At 43.2% G+C, this 15452-nt stretch overlaps 3 protein-coding genes across 3 annotated transcripts; 2 read left to right on the forward strand and 1 right to left on the reverse strand.

Annotated features, from left to right (window-relative positions):
- Positions 1-129: 129 nt before the first annotated feature.
- On the reverse strand, positions 130-3214 carry slc25a45 (solute carrier family 25 member 45). Its single transcript, XM_083687585.1, has 7 exons — positions 3125-3214; positions 2511-2569; positions 2385-2428; positions 2213-2284; positions 1819-2007; positions 1479-1731; positions 130-1310 (listed from the first exon to the last, which is right to left on the reverse strand). Exons 2-7 carry the CDS (start codon positions 2545-2547, stop codon positions 1027-1029), a joined length of 879 nt encoding a protein of 292 aa, XP_083543711.1. The 5' UTR covers positions 2548-2569; positions 3125-3214; the 3' UTR covers positions 130-1026.
- Positions 3215-3526: 312 nt separating this feature from the next.
- On the forward strand, positions 3527-9952 carry frmd8 (FERM domain containing 8). The gene is made up of 11 exons (XM_083687994.1): positions 3527-3666; positions 4056-4140; positions 4329-4496; positions 5546-5647; positions 5916-5974; positions 6298-6464; positions 6576-6791; positions 7100-7223; positions 7438-7587; positions 7740-7968; positions 8069-9952. Exons 2-11 carry the CDS (start codon positions 4056-4058, stop codon positions 8179-8181), a joined length of 1413 nt encoding a protein of 470 aa, XP_083544120.1. The 5' UTR covers positions 3527-3666; the 3' UTR covers positions 8182-9952.
- A 183-nt stretch (positions 9953-10135) lies between these two features.
- Positions 10136-15153, forward strand: vps51 (VPS51 subunit of GARP complex). The gene is made up of 11 exons (XM_083690141.1): positions 10136-10429; positions 10696-10825; positions 10973-11119; positions 11252-11471; positions 11628-12555; positions 12656-12871; positions 13156-13239; positions 13414-13548; positions 13716-13837; positions 14175-14262; positions 14414-15153. The coding sequence occupies exons 1-11, from the start codon at positions 10232-10234 to the stop codon at positions 14672-14674; spliced, it is 2529 nt and encodes an 842-aa protein (XP_083546267.1). The 5' UTR covers positions 10136-10231; the 3' UTR covers positions 14675-15153.
- The last annotated feature ends 299 nt before the right edge of the window (positions 15154-15452 follow it).

Here is a 15452-nt window from a genome sequence, read left to right on the forward strand (position 1 = left end):
GTTTTGAAAATTGAGAAATGTGCACTGACAGCAGATTTTATTATTTTAAATGTTATCAAATAGATCCTGACCTGATCCAAGGCTGGTCTTGATGATACAGGGAACATACAAACAAACCTTCAATTGTTTTCAACAAATTATTTTAAATGGGTTAATATTTGATGGACTAACAGGCAAGAGGGATTTTTGCACATTTCCAAATGTGTTATTGGGGAAGAGGGTAATTTGACTAAAATGTCAGTATCATGTCTCTGAATATAGTGTTGGATGGCAGAAATAAAAGACTACATTCCCACTCGCTTCATCTGTTTGTTTATTATAAAGCTGTTGCAGTGCATAATGCTCAAGTATATTATTCATGCAACACATTCTATTTATTCTGCTTATAATGCTACTGCTAATTCATATACTGCTTACACTGCACTACTTATACTATACTGCACTACTATACTGCGCATATACTGCACTACCTGTATATGCTGTTCACACTGCTTTTTTTCACTTTTGGTTAGATGCTAACTGCATTTCGTTGTCTCTGTACTTGTACTCTGCACAATGACAATAAAGTTTAATCTAATCTAATCTAATCTAATATGGCTACAATGGTAGCCTATACACAGCAGCCATTCTGGTTTGTTTCTGAGGAGGTTCATATTTCAGAGGGATCATACAACATAAGTCTAGTGAGGTCACAGCATGGTCTATAATACTGCTAAGAAGTAAGAAGTCCTCTCTTGAGTGGCCACATTGTGGTTGACACAAATAGGCTTTTGTGATTCGGGTTTAGCAGGTTACATTTTTGAGAATGAGTAGAAATGTTAGTCCTATTGCATGCTAAGGCATGCCAGGTCATTTCACATCACTGAGGGTTGACCCAGTTATGCCACAGTATTCTTTCCATCCTTTTGGAAGAGGAGTGTATGTGTAGCAGTAGCGGACTGGCCATCTGGGGCCAGTACTCCCCCGGCGTGGCAGGCCCATTGTTGTCCCGGTCCGTCCCTGATGTGTAGGATCTGTGTCCTGGGGTCAGTCTGCTGGCAGTGGGGAGAGAGCCCTCATCAGGCTCTCGTAGCTGAGGAAGGTGACGGCGTTGACAGGGAAGGCCCTCAGGCTGTTCAGTAGAAGCCCTTTGAAGAACACCCTCACACCCTCCTCCCTAAAGCTTACAGTCATGCAATGCAGGACCCCACGATACTCGCGGCCCCCGGCACCTGACATCTGCAGCCGCGCCTTCACCACATCCATGGGCGTGGCAAAGGCCCACGTCACCACTCCTGCCACCCCACCTGCCATCAACACTGAAAATGTGCCTGAAGATACACACAATTATTACAAACATGTGCGTCACCAAACACATAGAACAGTTCTATATCTAAGGGAAAACAACCCAAATTACACTAAAACATCTACACACACATACACAGGCATGACCTTGCCATTTAACTGTGTAGAAAATACACACTGTCTCTCACACTGACCTGGTTGTTTTCCACTCTCGGTCAGGGCCCTACAGGTGAGCTCATAAGGCAGAAAGTAGAGTCCATAGCATGGCACATCCCTCAAGGCCAGGGCCAAGCCTCCTCGAAACAATCCTCTTGGTCCCTCCTCCTTCAGAATGACGGTTACGCAGTGAATGGGACCCCGGTATTTGTCACCACCTGCCCCAGCCCTGCTCTTGGTCTGACTCTGCAGACGCACCTTCACCAGGTCAATGGGTACAGTAACCAACACCTAACAGCAAAGAAAAGCTTTGTGTTAAAGAAAACTAAAAGGGCTTTAAAGTATTTCAGGGCTATTTTACATCATTTTCCATATTACCTGTACAACACCTGAGAAACAGCCAGCCATGAAGACAGCTGCTGCCGAGGCCCTCTTGCCTTGGCTACGGTCGTTACGTTGGGACTGAGTGAGGTAATCTAAAGCATTGCTATAGGAACCAAAGACCACAGAGTTGGTGATGCCAGTCGTCAAGACAGGAAATGCCATGCCCTTGAAGAACCCAGGGATCTGAATCAAAAAAGACATGGTGGAGAAACAGACAGGTATTCGGTGTTACTGAATAATGCTACTCAATATTATTCACTGATGCATTATGATCCCTACAGGATGTTTCAAATGCATTCTCATAAAACCTATGAATATGAACATATGAAGAACACACACAAACAAAGAAACATTTGTCACATTAAAAACCATAGTATTCAAAACCTACCCCCTCGCGAGAGTATGTCCTAGCCACACAGTCAAAGATACCCTTGTATTTAGCCTGGGTCTGCAGACGCACCTATATGGGGTGTACATGTGAGTATTATGTAATCAAATAACAGATCAAATACCTTGGATCTTACTGATGGCACATGTTTGAATGGATATAATATTCAAACCTTTACTGTGTCCACTGGATGGCCAACAGCCAACCCCACTGCACCTATGACATATTCAACCCCTAGTTAATTTAAACATCCCAATATGTTTTGATACACAAATTATGTTTACGTTGTTTACATTACCTGAAATGCATCCTGCTGCAAATTCCACCAAAGGCATGCCTTTCAACAGGATACACTCACTAAAAACAGATAAATTGCATTGCATCTCATTATATTATAATCAGTTCAGGTTGACAATATATTGTGCAGTTGGATTTACATGTTATTTGGTCAGGAGTTATGTTATCTGGTTAGGAGTTTGTGAATGATAACATACATTACTGAATACTGTATCAAGAAGGCCAAGTTCAACAATAATTGCGTGTAGCGTAATTCCAATCATTTCAATGTGTATTGATGTAGAAGCAAAGCAGATACAAGTTTTGCCTTCTGACTTACAGTACCAGAGTGGTATACTGTGGCCAATGCAATACGAACTTGACTGACGAAAGATTGATCTTTGACCTTATTGGCTCTTATTGACAAATAAAGAATCTTGAATCTTGAATCTTGAATCTTATTGGGTGCGACCACACAGAATACACTTTTTGTTCTACATACATACCGAAATCGTTTTGTTTTTGTTTTGTTTTTTAAATAAAAAATAAATCCCTTCTAAATATGCCATTAGTTGGCAAAGTTATATTTAACGTTTGGCCGAACTACATATTAACCCATCAGTGACTGGAACATACCTTGATTTTAGTGTTCAGAAGTGTTGTTGTTTTGAGAGAGAAAGAGAGAGACTTGATAGAGTTTTATCTCAAATGTTAGATTGGTTTTGAGCGCACCTGTTTGCAGAGTCACCTCATTGCAGAGTACACAAAACAGACAGACGTATCGGCGAAGATTGTTCATACGTGACTCGTGCAGCAGGATACTCAAGAAAGTATACGATCGATGCATGCATATGGTTTCAAATATGACTCTGCTGCCCATTAGCGGTAAAAATGCGCATTGTCGATTTGGCACTATACCATATGCCACACTCAACAGACGGTAGATGGCAGTAACCCATTGCAACTAGAGGTGCTCTGCAAGAAGAAGATTACAGCTGAGTGACCAATCGGGTGGGCCGAGATAGCTGTGCAGTTGGTGGTGGGCGCTGTCAGGCAATGATCACCCCGAGTTGTCAGTTTACGGGTAAACTGTTGCTGTTGTTTTTCCAACAGTTTTGAGGAATTTTTACTTTTATACTTTCTTGGGATTGTCAAGACTACCTCTTCAACATCAAGAGGTAACTTGATTGTGTGTTGTTATTTAGCACACCAACCACAGTTATTATCCGTGAGCTGTTTGAAAATGTTGACAGTGTGACTCTAGCCAGCTAAGCTAGCATAGCTTGGTCGGTAGGGAAAAATGTCGCTTACTCGTCCGCAAGTCAAAGAAGCTGGCTATAACCATCCAATGTCGCTAGCTATATTTTTTAGGGGTTGAAATTTGTCAGAAATGTTGCTAATGCTAAGCTACCCCCTAGGTAACGGTAAATGTAAAGATCCGTTTGTTGTTGTGTCATCACATTAGTTAGCTTGCTTAGCTAGCTACCTAGCTAACTAGCCAACTTACTACTAACTGAAATGTGGTTGTAATGCCCACTGACGTCGGAAAACTTTGGATTTTGTCCAGATGGAAGGAGATGAGAGTGGTTTTCCTCCAGAGCCATCAGAGAGCCAGTCGCAGAGGGGAAGTGTCGCCTCGTCTGTAACCCGTGGTTAGTTGTGTTTCTGTTCTCGGGTGTGTGTGTTCTGCAAAATATGAGATGAGAGGGAATTATTTGCACTTATGTTACATAAACCTGATCTCAAAGGACAATAGTTGGCTGGTTTTTATTAATTGTGCTGTTTCATCTTTGCATGATGGAATATAGTGTCAGCTTATATGTGTATGCTTTTTTAACAGCTCAAGATGTGCTTGTCTACCTGGTGGGTGACAGTGCAGTGCACCTGTGTGTGGAAGGGGTTGGCTGTGTGAGCGTGCAGGAGCTGGGGCGTAGTGTCCGCGAGGCTCTCCACATTCCAGACTCTGCCCAGGAAGCCTTTGCCTTCTGGCTCTGCTCCCCTCTCCTTGGTAATAATGACAGTCCTCTCTGCGATTCACCTCCCTTATTTCTTTGTAGCCAATTTCTCAGTGCTCTCACTATCTATCCTAGTGAAAGCATTGATGTCATTCCTCCCCCTCATTCATCAGTGGGGGGAAAAGTCTGAAGTTGGATAGTTGACGCACATTACTCTTGATGTTGCTGTAACTCACATTAGTGACTATAACAAAGCAGCAAGACTTGATTACAATAAAGGAATAGGGCTAGGGGCTAGTTCAGGCTGCTATAATGCTACTATGGTGCATCTGGATGCAAAGGAGGAAGCAGAAGGTGATTGTCCAGTTTTTAACATTTACACAACAGGGGGAGGGAATCGATGACATGATCCTTTGAAACAAACCATCTCAAAATGTCCAATGTAGCTAATAAATAGACTAAGTCAACCTTTTTTGCAGTTGCCTTTTCAGAGGTTTGTTCACTATTTTCAGAGCTACACAGTAATGGCACTGTTGGATTTAAGCACTATGCCTCAAACCATCTAACTTCAGACTTTTCTTGGCTCCTGCTACTAAATGAGTCAACACTGTGTAGTAGGTCATGGTAGCACTGAGAAATGAGCTACTTCCTTCCAAGTTCTTCTGTTCTTCTTTTTTCAAATGAACAGTGTTGAATCCATTGCTACTCTAGTGCATTCCAAGTATGTCCCACAAAATGTCGAAACACTGACCTTTTGTGTCTTGTCTATGTTCTTGATGAAAGACCAGCATTGTTTGCAAAAGAGGCACAATTTGTTTATTTTTTTCTGTCCCATTTGTTATCCAAGAATAGTGTGAATAGAAATGTATCAATCTCAGAATATGTGTATCCTCTTCTATGTTTATTATGACTTTCCCAATTCATCACTTTAACTGATCCAAAAAAAAGAGGACCTCTTGTCAATTTCTAGCCTGGATTAATAAGGTAATGTTGATGCAGTAAATTTAGAAGGGCAGTCAGTGCAATGAAAACCTAGTTCTCATTCTTTCAAAGGTAATCACAGCCATGTTGTTCTCACCTCCACTCTCCACTCCTTTCTCAGAATTGCAGTTGAAGCCAAAGCACCAGCCATACAAACTGTGCCGCCAGTGGCAGGACCTGCTTTATCGCTTCACTGAGGCCTCGGAGGAGGACATATCTCAAGGTGTGTGTAGAGATATGTGTGTGTGTGTGTGTGTCTGGGAATAGGCCTGTGTGTGTTCCTATGGGTTCTATGTTTCAGTATTTCTGTAAGACGATCATTTAGTCTCCCAGCCATTTTGATTACCCTTTTTCATCTCTCTTGTTTGCATATAGCTCTGTTAACCTGTCCTGGAGTTCACTCTGGGCCATCAGTAATCCTAAACCGTATATCTGGTCCCAGGAAAATATTTTGCATAATACCCTCCACGTTGTACTGTTTCCCTTTTCAGATGAACCATGTCTGCAGTACAGACGAAATGTGTTTTATCCGAAGTCTAAAGAGCTCCAGGTACAGCTTGCTTATTGTTCTCTTATCTCATCTTAAATATGAAACATTTAAAAAAAAAAAAAAAATCCTCCTTTTTTAAAGGAGAGAGGGTACATTGTTATTGCTATCTGCAACATTAGTGATACTTGCCAATGGTTATATGAATTATGGAATTCCTGGTTGTAGACATATCTATCCCAGAGCACACCAGCACTACCTTCCTTACGAAAGATTAAGGCTGCGTCCTTCAGTTTGCCTCTCGAGAGTTTGTTTACATAATCTGTAAATATCCCCTCCTCCCACTACCATATGTGTGGTCTGTCAACCATTGCCAATCTGTCCAGATTGAAGATGAGGGAGTGTTGAGACTCCTGTATGACGAGGCAAGGGGGAACATCCTTGGGGGACGCTACCCCTGTGACCCTGAGCATTGGATGAGTCTGGGAGCGCTGACTCTTGCCCTTGAGCAGGGAATAGATCTGGACAGTCAGAAAGCAACTGGTGCTATAAGGTAAACAAAGCCAGACATTTTAAAATGTTCATCGTAGTGATTTACAGATTTTTGCCATGTCTACAGTACCTACCCGACTCATTCCTGTTCCTCCTTTCCTAACTCTCTTAGGGAGAAGAAGCTGTCCTCCTTCTTACCTGCGCACGTTTTAGGCGGAGGTGGGGGCCTGCTCTCAGCTCTGAGGGGTAAAGGGGGTCGCCAGGCAGGGCAGGAGCAGAGCCTGCTTGAGGAGTATCGCAAGATCAGCACCTCCGGCAGCAGCCCCCCTGAGCCCACACAGCACCTGCGTCAGTACCTCAGCACATGCCATTCCCTGCCTTACTACGGGTATGAAGCAAAGGGGACAAAGAGAAATAACTCTCTAATAATAATCATTTAATTCCATTGTATTACATTTAAAATGAATAATGAGCAATGACTATGTTTGAGAAATTGGAGTTGAGGATAAGAGTTGATAAGAGATGACTCAAAAACCCCAAACTCACTATATACAGTATGTGGTGGTATTATTATGTGACATAAAAGTAAATAGTTTGCGTAATTCAACCATGTGCATTTGTTTTAACAATGGAACAGGTAAGTCACTTTGCAAGTCTGCGTGGAGCAGCAGTGGCTAATGTTTCTTGTCTGGATAGGTGTGCTTTCTTCTCTGGGGAGATTGACAAGCCGGCCCAGGGGATCCTCCAAAGGGCAGGACGCAAAGCTGTGAATGTGGGGATCAGTCTGGAGGGGGTGTATGTGATGGACATCAAAGAGAAGGTGAGACCTGTTGTGAAGAGAAAATGAGTGAATGATTACACATTCATCTGACAAAACAGTATGTCTATTTTACTGTATGCTACTAGTATGAGAAAGAGTATCGGTGTTGGAATGAACTAGAGGTGATATTCATCACTGCAATAAAACCTGCCCAAACCCTTTCCTTCCTGCCTCTCTCACACTCCTGACCCTTGACCCTATCTATCCCTGGCAGCATGTACTTCTGGGCCTACGCTTCAGTGAGCTGTCCTGGGACCACAGCTACCCTGAGGGGGAGGGCGACTCACATATCCTGTGGCTCGAATTTGATGGGGAGGAGGCCGGCACCCCTGTCAACAAGTTACTGAAGATCTACTCGAAACAAGTAAGGAAACCTATACATTTAGACACATTGTCTGTGAAATATCCCAAAGACAGTATTTTGAAATGAGAAATTAATTGTTGTTAATCACTATGTTGTCTAGTCTTCAGTGACCCGAGTTGATATTTAGTTTTATCTTCCCTTCTGTCCCTTAGGCAGAGCTTATGAGCGGCCTTATAGAATTCTGTGTGGAGATCAGGTCTGCAGCAGAGGGAGGGGCAGCAGCAGAAACCGATGGTGATGTCAGTCCATCCCACCAGTCTGCTGATCAGGTTGGGAGCAGTGACAGAGGAAGGGGAGGGCGGCGTGGGAAACTACGCAGGCAGAGCAGTGTGGTATGCAGTCGAGTCCATTCTCTGAACACCATCAGCTACGTGGACAACGGTGAGCATGCCTTGTTTCTAAAATAATCTGGATGTTGGGTTATTTTTAAATTGTGGAACTAACATTGAATTTTAAAATGTGTTTGTTGTCTTTTGGACAGGTAAAGAAATCAAACGTCTGAAACCGAAGAGAGCTGCCTCCTTCTTCACCAGGCAGGCACAGCCGCCCACGTACTCTGCAGTACAGGTGGCAGAGAGTTTAGAACAAGGATGAAGACACTGCCGTATGCTTCCTGGAGACCAAAACTGAACATGCACGTAGAGATTCAAAGAAAAAGACGTGCAAAGAGTTTGAGTTTAACTCTTTGATTGTGAAAACTCAATGGACCAAGAGCAAAAGGGGGATATACTTGTGAATAAATATGTATGCATAAATTGTGTGTATATAGAGTCATATGAGAATATTGGCATACAGGGGCTATACAGTGATGTTTAGAATGCCTGCCTCACTGGACAAATTGAAACCACTAGTAGAGGTAAAATTCACCATATGACCTTGTTTTTAGCTTTACCCTGAAATGATAGAGGACCTTTATCGTGTCACTAGGTGATGGAGTCCATGTGCAATGACTACATTTTCCTTTATTGTATTGTATGCACCACACCAAAACACCAAACACCACAGGGGGCGTTGTATTGTCTGAAAGGGTGGCAATATTCAAGGTTCCATGACTTTTATTTTGTTCAAATCTCAGTCTTTGTATCAAAACAAGTTTGTCTGCCTTGGACTTATCTATGCTGCTCTGCTCCAAACATTGGTTTCCCAGACACAGATTAAGCCCAGTACTGAACTAAAAGCAATTTCAATGGTGATTCTCCATTGAGCATGGTTTTAAATCCAGGCTTAATCTGTGTCTGAGAGACCGGCCCCCAGAGTCTGTCTCTCTCACAGGTATCATGTACAGTGCTGTGTTCCTTTACCAGAAATGACACGTTCACCCGTGCAACTCAATGTCCCAGACTAAACCTAATTCAAAGGGTCATTTTGTTTTTTGCACACCATGCATGGGCAGTTGGATTTGGGAGCTGTTCATTTGATAAGACGATCCACCAAAGTGTGTGTTTACTGAGTACAGTTGTCATGCGGTTCTCTCCTGCTTGATGTGTTGGAATGAGTGAGACAATGCCCGCTGTATGTAGTTCATGCAATTCAGTGTTAAAAAAAAAAACTGAAGGATGTGGTTTCAACTGTTTGTGTTGTTTGATACAATGTCAATTATGCAAATGTAGACGCAAAAACAACTACAAAAATGGTCTGATTCATAATTCTTAAGTCACGCTATCTATGCATGTTGTATTAAGTTTAAAGAATTGTAGTGTACCCACTGTATGTGCACATTGTTCAATATTTTAAACTGCACTATTGATACGTTCATTTGAATACTGTAACGTTTTTATATCTGGTAATTTTTTTGTATAGTTACTATTATCGGTAGGATCTTTTGATTCTTATCCATATTCTGTTCATTTCTGTTTCTTTCTATTCTCACACAAATGATGCAATACAGTAGATCATGTGAAACCTTGTTGTTTTCCAAAGCAGCCTCTGGATGAAAAGACCCAAGTGCCTTTTGTATTCATTAATTGGCCTCTGGGGGACTGCAATGGTAAATGTGTGGGCTGAGTTGTCTGTGTTAAACGTGATCATCAGAATGTTACTAATAATGCCTTTTATCTGTTATGAAATTGCATTACCTATTGTTTGTACTGTCTATCAAACCCTGTAACTTCACTGTTGTCTTTCCTTAGTAGTTTATATTATATGCACCACCCAACTTAACCATGACTAGCCTAGGATTAGTCAAAGTCATGATAAAGCTACATTTGAACTTTTTATTCAGCTTTGTACTAATTTTCTGGAAAAACGGTTTAGAGCATTAATAAGATTTTATATAATATTCATATTTGCAATATTATTATCATACGGTTTTGTTGTATATTTTTTTGTTGAGAACATTTTTTAACAATAAAAAAACATGTCTCATTCAGGTCTCATATAAATGTCTCATTCACGTCTCATGTGAATGTCTCATTCTTGGAATAAGGTACAATGCTTTTGCTGACGCCACCTGCTGGTTTCGCTGCTCTCTGTCCCAGGGAAACAATGTATTTTCTCTTCATGACATTACGGTAATCGGTAATTGTGTTTGCGGTAGTGACAGGTCGTACAGCAGCACTGTCACTTATGTAGCTAGATAGCTGTTGAATTGATTAATCCTCCCTGTCCCTTGTGATTCATAACAATTTGTCGACATTCAGTTGAAATGGACAGGGATACCGGTGCGACGGCCACGGCCACCACCCCTCCCTCCTCCGACCCCGCGCGGCAGCGCCGAGTGCACGGTATGTTGAAGCTCTATTATGGGCTGAACGAGGAAGGAAAGACCGCGGATCAAGCAGAGTCCTTGGACCCTTGCGATATAAACGGGCCGCATTTCGACCCAGAGGTGTTTCTCAATAAGGTAAAATTCTAATATGATTATGTTCCTGACCTGAGACATTGGTCGTAGATACCGTTTTGTTGATACCGAAACAAAACCCAGCAAGAGTGTATCATTAGTCTCTCTTGATTTTATATGAGCAAACGTTTATTTTCTTAAGTGACTCAGTCAATACAATCTGCCTGCCTGTCTGTCATGTCATCAGTCTCTACTGTACCTCAATGGTGCTAGCTACTGTAGTTGTCACTTTCCTAAACTAACCAATGTGCCATATTGGTGGCCTGCAGCTCAGAAGAGAATGCTCCCTGGGAGAGCTTATGGACCAGGAGAGTTGCATGGTCAAGCAGATCCGCTCCTTGGACAGTGACATGCAGACACTGGTGTATGAGAACTACAATAAGTTCATTTCTGCTACAGGTGAGAGGAGAGGTCTCTCCCCTCCAGTTCTCAGTTGTCATGACCCAAATTTGCTGGCCTCACTTATTGATTACTGTAGACCATGTTTGTGTTGACATCACTCAGTCACTGTTATGCGATTAACGAATGCCCCTCATCTTCTTTTAGACACAATCAGAAAAATGAAGAATGATTTTAAAAAGATGGAGGATGAAATGGACTGTCTCTCCACGAACATGGCTGCTATCACAGAGTTCAGTGCACGCATCAGTGGAACTCTTCAGGACCAGCATGCACAGATCACCAAACTGTCAGGTGAGTAATAATGAAACTCATAGTGACAGTCCCCACTCAACGTCTTGTAAGTACAGATTACCCTTGTGTGAACTGTGGACCACTTCATGTCCACATGCTACTACCTCTCATTTCTCCCCACATCCCTCCCAGGGGTCCACACTCTCTTGCGGAAGTTGCAGTTCCTGTTTGAGCTGCCTGCCAGGCTGAATAAGTGTCTGGAGCTGCAGGCCTATGCCCAGGCGGTGAGCTCCCATCGCCGTGCCCGCTGCGTGCTGCAGCAGTACAGCCACATGCCCTCCTTCAGGGGCATCCAGGATGACTGCCATGCCATCATGGAAAACCTGGCACAAGAGCTCAGGCAGAAATTCAGGTAAGAATAATCTTATTTATCTCTAGTTCTTTATCTCATCATGTTTTGATGTGTGTCTCAATAACCACTTTTTCTTTGGTTGCAAATCCAAGTATTTTGATGATGTCCGTCCTGAAGGGATGATTGATCTCTGCTTGGTGTTGTATGTGCCTACAGGGATGGTGGTTCAAGTGCAAAAGATCTGTCAGAGTGTGTAGAGCTTCTACTGCAGCTGGACGAGCCAGCAGAGGAACTCTGCGACAAATTCCTGAGCCATGCCCAATCTCGACTTGAAGGAGATCTCCTAGGACTGGAGGCAGAGCTAAGACAGCCCCCGTCTGCCTCTCGACCAACTACAGTGACTGATTCCTCCGATGGATCCACCCGCAGACCGTCAGCTGCACCAGTTGCACCCACTGACTCTTCCCCCAAAGCCATTCCATTCCTCTCTCTCAGCTCAAGGACTGATATTCTGGAATTCATAGACAGGGGTTGCAATGAATTTGTCAGCAGCCTCTGCTTGGTCATTGCCTCATACCAAGAACTATTTGTCAATCGCCCTCAAGAGGGTGAGCTAGCATCCAAAAACATTCCCCAGATGGCGAATGGCAAGCTGCATGTTTTTGTGGATGCCCTGGCCACACGCTATTTCTCCCTGGTGGAGCGTAGGATACAGGAGGAGAAAGGGGTAGGGGATAACTCTCTCCTCGTCCGGGCACTGGACCGTTTCCACCGCAGGCTCCAGGCTGTGGCCAAACTGCTCCCTGGGTCTGATGTGCCTAGCCAGGGAACTGAGATAGTGGTTCGAGCAGCCAGGGAGAGGATCAAGCAGTACCTATCAGCCCTACAGAGCTTCTACCTGGACAGCCTGACAGATGTGAGGCAGGCCCTAGCAGCCCCCCGGCTCTCTGTGGGTGGAACCTCAGGGTCTGGAGGCGGGTCTCTCCTAGGGGGACCAGCCACTGGTAAAGATGCCCCTGCCAGCCTGCCAGAGCTCCTCTCCTCCCTTTCAGCCTCAATTCTGAATCAGATCAAGTCTGTTTTGGCATCAGTGCACCTCTTCACAGCAAAGGACATTACCTTCTCCAACAAGCCTTACTTCAAGGTGAGCATAATAATGATGTAGTTGTTGTTTATAGCTGAAACATGCTGCTCTGTTGGTCACTTCTTATGGTTGGGTCTCTGTCTCCTTCTCTCTCTCTCAGGGGGAATTCTGCAGCCAGGGTGTGCGTGAGAGCCTTGTGGTCAGCTTCATTAAGTTTGTGTGCCAGTCTTCACGTCAGTTCTGTGAGACTGCAGGAGATCGAGGAGGTTCTACACCCCCTGCCCTCCTGCTGCTTCTGTCTCGCCTCTGCCTGGATTACGAAACCTCTACCATCTCCTACATCCTTACCCTCACAGATGAACAGTTCCTTGTGCAGGTAAATGTGTCAACTTGACCTCTAAGAATTACTTGAATAAGTAAAAGGAAACATACAGGCAGATGGGCTGCAGAGTATATGTATTTTGACCATACATTAAAATTCAAAGTTGCAAAAGAAATAGGTCTTTATTACATGTCATGTTCTTATATCTGCATAGGGTTAGGGTTAGTCCCTTACTTTATTGTACATATTACTGCTGTGAATATGCTAAATAAAATGACAATCACATGTTGTTAATATGTTCTTCCTTGCAACTCCCCTTTCTTGTCCATCCCTCACAGCATCACAGTCCTGTAACTGCAGTCACTGCTTTATGTGGAGAGGCCAGAGAGGCAGCCCAGAAGCTACTGAACCATTATGTCAAGGTACCTCAGCATCTAATATGTTCCCCAATCTATTCTTACTGGTCAACACTAATTATAAAACAAACATTACATTTTAAAGTGTTGGTTCTCAACAATACACCCATGCTGCAAATGACCATTACCTGTCAATTCCTTCTATTTCCCTGCTGACCCCTCTATGGTTAATATCTACAGGTTCAGGGCTTGATCATCTCTCAGATGCTGAGGAAGAGTGTTGAGACACGAGACTGGGTCAACACTATCGAGCCACGGAACGTCCGTGCTGTGATGAAGAGAGTGGTCGAGGACACCACCTCTATTGATGTGCAGGTAACATCTCCTGTGTATATTACGCAACGCAGTCATGAGTGAAAACCATGAGCTGCACTAAAAGAGTATGAGCACGCAAAGTCCACATTAGTGTTTTAGCTCATCTCAACAGCCTAACCATTACTACATCCTCCTGATTAGCTGTTCCCTCTGGTGTTGCGTTATAGGTGGGTCTTCTGTATGAGGAGGGTGTGAGGAAAGCCCACAGCAGTGACTCCAGCAAAAGGACCTTCTCTGTCTATAGCAGCTCCAGGCAGCAAGTCCGCTACGCCCCCAGTTACACACCCAGGTACTAAACTATGGTTGTATACTGATAAACAAACAACGTATAAACCCACAGGTTTATACGTTGTTTGGCAGAGTCTAGCAGTATTTTGGCAGAGTCTAGCAGTATTCTGTCACACGTTTCCTTCAAATCCAATCAAACTTTATTTATATAGCACATTTCATACACAGTTGCAATACAATGCGCTTTACAGGAAAACATTTTTAAAAACACAATGAGATAAAAGCAAAGGAAGATAGTAATTGATTACAGCCATGGAAGGTCAAACAGTTAAAGATCAAGTTGATTCATTGATTGATTGCACTAGGAAATGCAACTTTCCATTTGTGTCTCCCGGCAGTGCTCCTATGGACACCAATCTCCTGAGCAACATACACAAGCTCTTCTCTGAGAGGATTGATATCTTCAGCCCAGTGGAGTTTAACAAGGTGAGTTCCACTTCCAAGAGGCTTTGATACCGTTTTTTTTTTTACTTACCCCGTAATAGAGCTCTCAAACTTACCTGACACCCCCTTTTTGCCTTCTTGTCTCTCTCTCTCTCTCTCTCTCTCTCCTAATTCCCTCTGCCCCCTCTTTCAGGTTTCGGTGTTGACAGGGATCATAAAGATAAGTCTGAAGACATTCTTAGAGTGTGTTCGCCTGCGTACCTTTGGCCGATATGGCCTGCAGCAGATCCAGGTGGACTGCCACTACCTGCAGATGTACCTGTGGCGCTTTGTCTCAGATGAGAACCTCGTCCACTTCCTGCTAGACGAAATAGTGGGCAGCACTGCCCACCGCTGCCTTGACCCTGCCCCTATGGAGCAAAGTGTCATCGAGGTCATCTGTGAAAGGGGTTAAAGGGCAGAGGTCATATTGTGTGTTTTAAAAAGTGGTGTAGTTGGAGACAAGTATGTAACATAGGTTAAAACCAAAAAAGCCTTGAGTTAAACTTTTGACACTTGAATTTGAAGAGTGGAAGGGTATGATTGGTTGATTATGGCTCTTACTGAAGGAAACTAGGCTATATACATAAAACACTGGATTTCCATAATTTAGATATGTAATGTCAGAATGGATGCTGGATTGAGATCACTACAGATATGTTTTGGGGTAGTGGTGATGTTATGGGATGGAATGTTAAGCAAAATCGTTAGAATATCATAATGCTAATATTATGCAATGAAAAATCTAAAGTTAATGAAAAGCTGTACTTACAACAGAGTTACTTCTGTCTTCTGGTTGTCTTCTGTCTTTTCCCCACTCCCTTTTGCACATTAAATTATAATGATTGTGAAAGTTAATCTCTGTGATTATACAATAAAGAGTCCCAAATTGTATTTTTGTGTTTTCCTATTTATTTTGTGTCCGTTCTTATTGATGTCATAGTTTACAGGCATAGGATGCAATCACTGGAAGATAATGGTAAGCTGTAGACAAGGCGCTATGACATGATATATTGGATATGCAAAAAAACTGAATTTCCCAGCAGCTCATAAGCGCACTGTAGACATGTGTCCGTCACTTCAGCCAGCCCTGTGACAACGGTAGTCACCGCCCTGAGCGTAAAGTTGATTGGCTTAAGATTCCCCTCTCCATGCTCTTCTGATGAAAATATCTTATTATCATTGGCTTAGAG

Source organism: Argentina silus (assembly GCF_951799395.1).
Source record: "Argentina silus genome assembly, chromosome: 2".
In the NCBI taxonomy this organism is placed as follows: Eukaryota; Metazoa; Chordata; class Actinopteri; order Argentiniformes; family Argentinidae; genus Argentina; species Argentina silus.

What these genes read in the sequence shown, in the direction of transcription:
- frmd8 (XM_083687994.1), top strand. Translation starts at nt 4,056, where the DNA reads ATGGAAGGAGATGAGAGTGGTTTTCCTCCAGAGCCATCAGAGAGCCAG. An exon ending in GCTCTGCTCCCCTCTCCTTG is followed by an intron (nt 4,497 to 5,545) that starts GTAATAATGACA and finishes CTCCTTTCTCAG; the next exon opens with AATTGCAGTTGAAGCCAAAG. An exon ending in TGAAGATCTACTCGAAACAA is followed by an intron (nt 7,588 to 7,739) that starts GTAAGGAAACCT and finishes TCTGTCCCTTAG; the next exon opens with GCAGAGCTTATGAGCGGCCT.
- slc25a45 (XM_083687585.1), bottom strand. Translation starts at nt 2,547, where the DNA reads ATGCCTTTGGTGGAATTTGCAGCAGGATGCATTTCAG. An exon ending in GGACATACTCTCGCGAGGGG is followed by an intron (nt 2,008 to 2,212) that starts GTAGGTTTTGAA and finishes TTTTTGATTCAG; the next exon opens with ATCCCTGGGTTCTTCAAGGG. An exon ending in CGAGAGTGGAAAACAACCAG is followed by an intron (nt 1,311 to 1,478) that starts GTCAGTGTGAGA and finishes GTGTATCTTCAG; the next exon opens with GCACATTTTCAGTGTTGATG.
- vps51 (XM_083690141.1), top strand. Translation starts at nt 10,232, where the DNA reads ATGGACAGGGATACCGGTGCGACGGCCACGGCCACCACCCCTCCCTCC. An exon ending in CAGAGGTGTTTCTCAATAAG is followed by an intron (nt 10,430 to 10,695) that starts GTAAAATTCTAA and finishes GGTGGCCTGCAG; the next exon opens with CTCAGAAGAGAATGCTCCCT. An exon ending in ACAGATCACCAAACTGTCAG is followed by an intron (nt 11,120 to 11,251) that starts GTGAGTAATAAT and finishes CATCCCTCCCAG; the next exon opens with GGGTCCACACTCTCTTGCGG.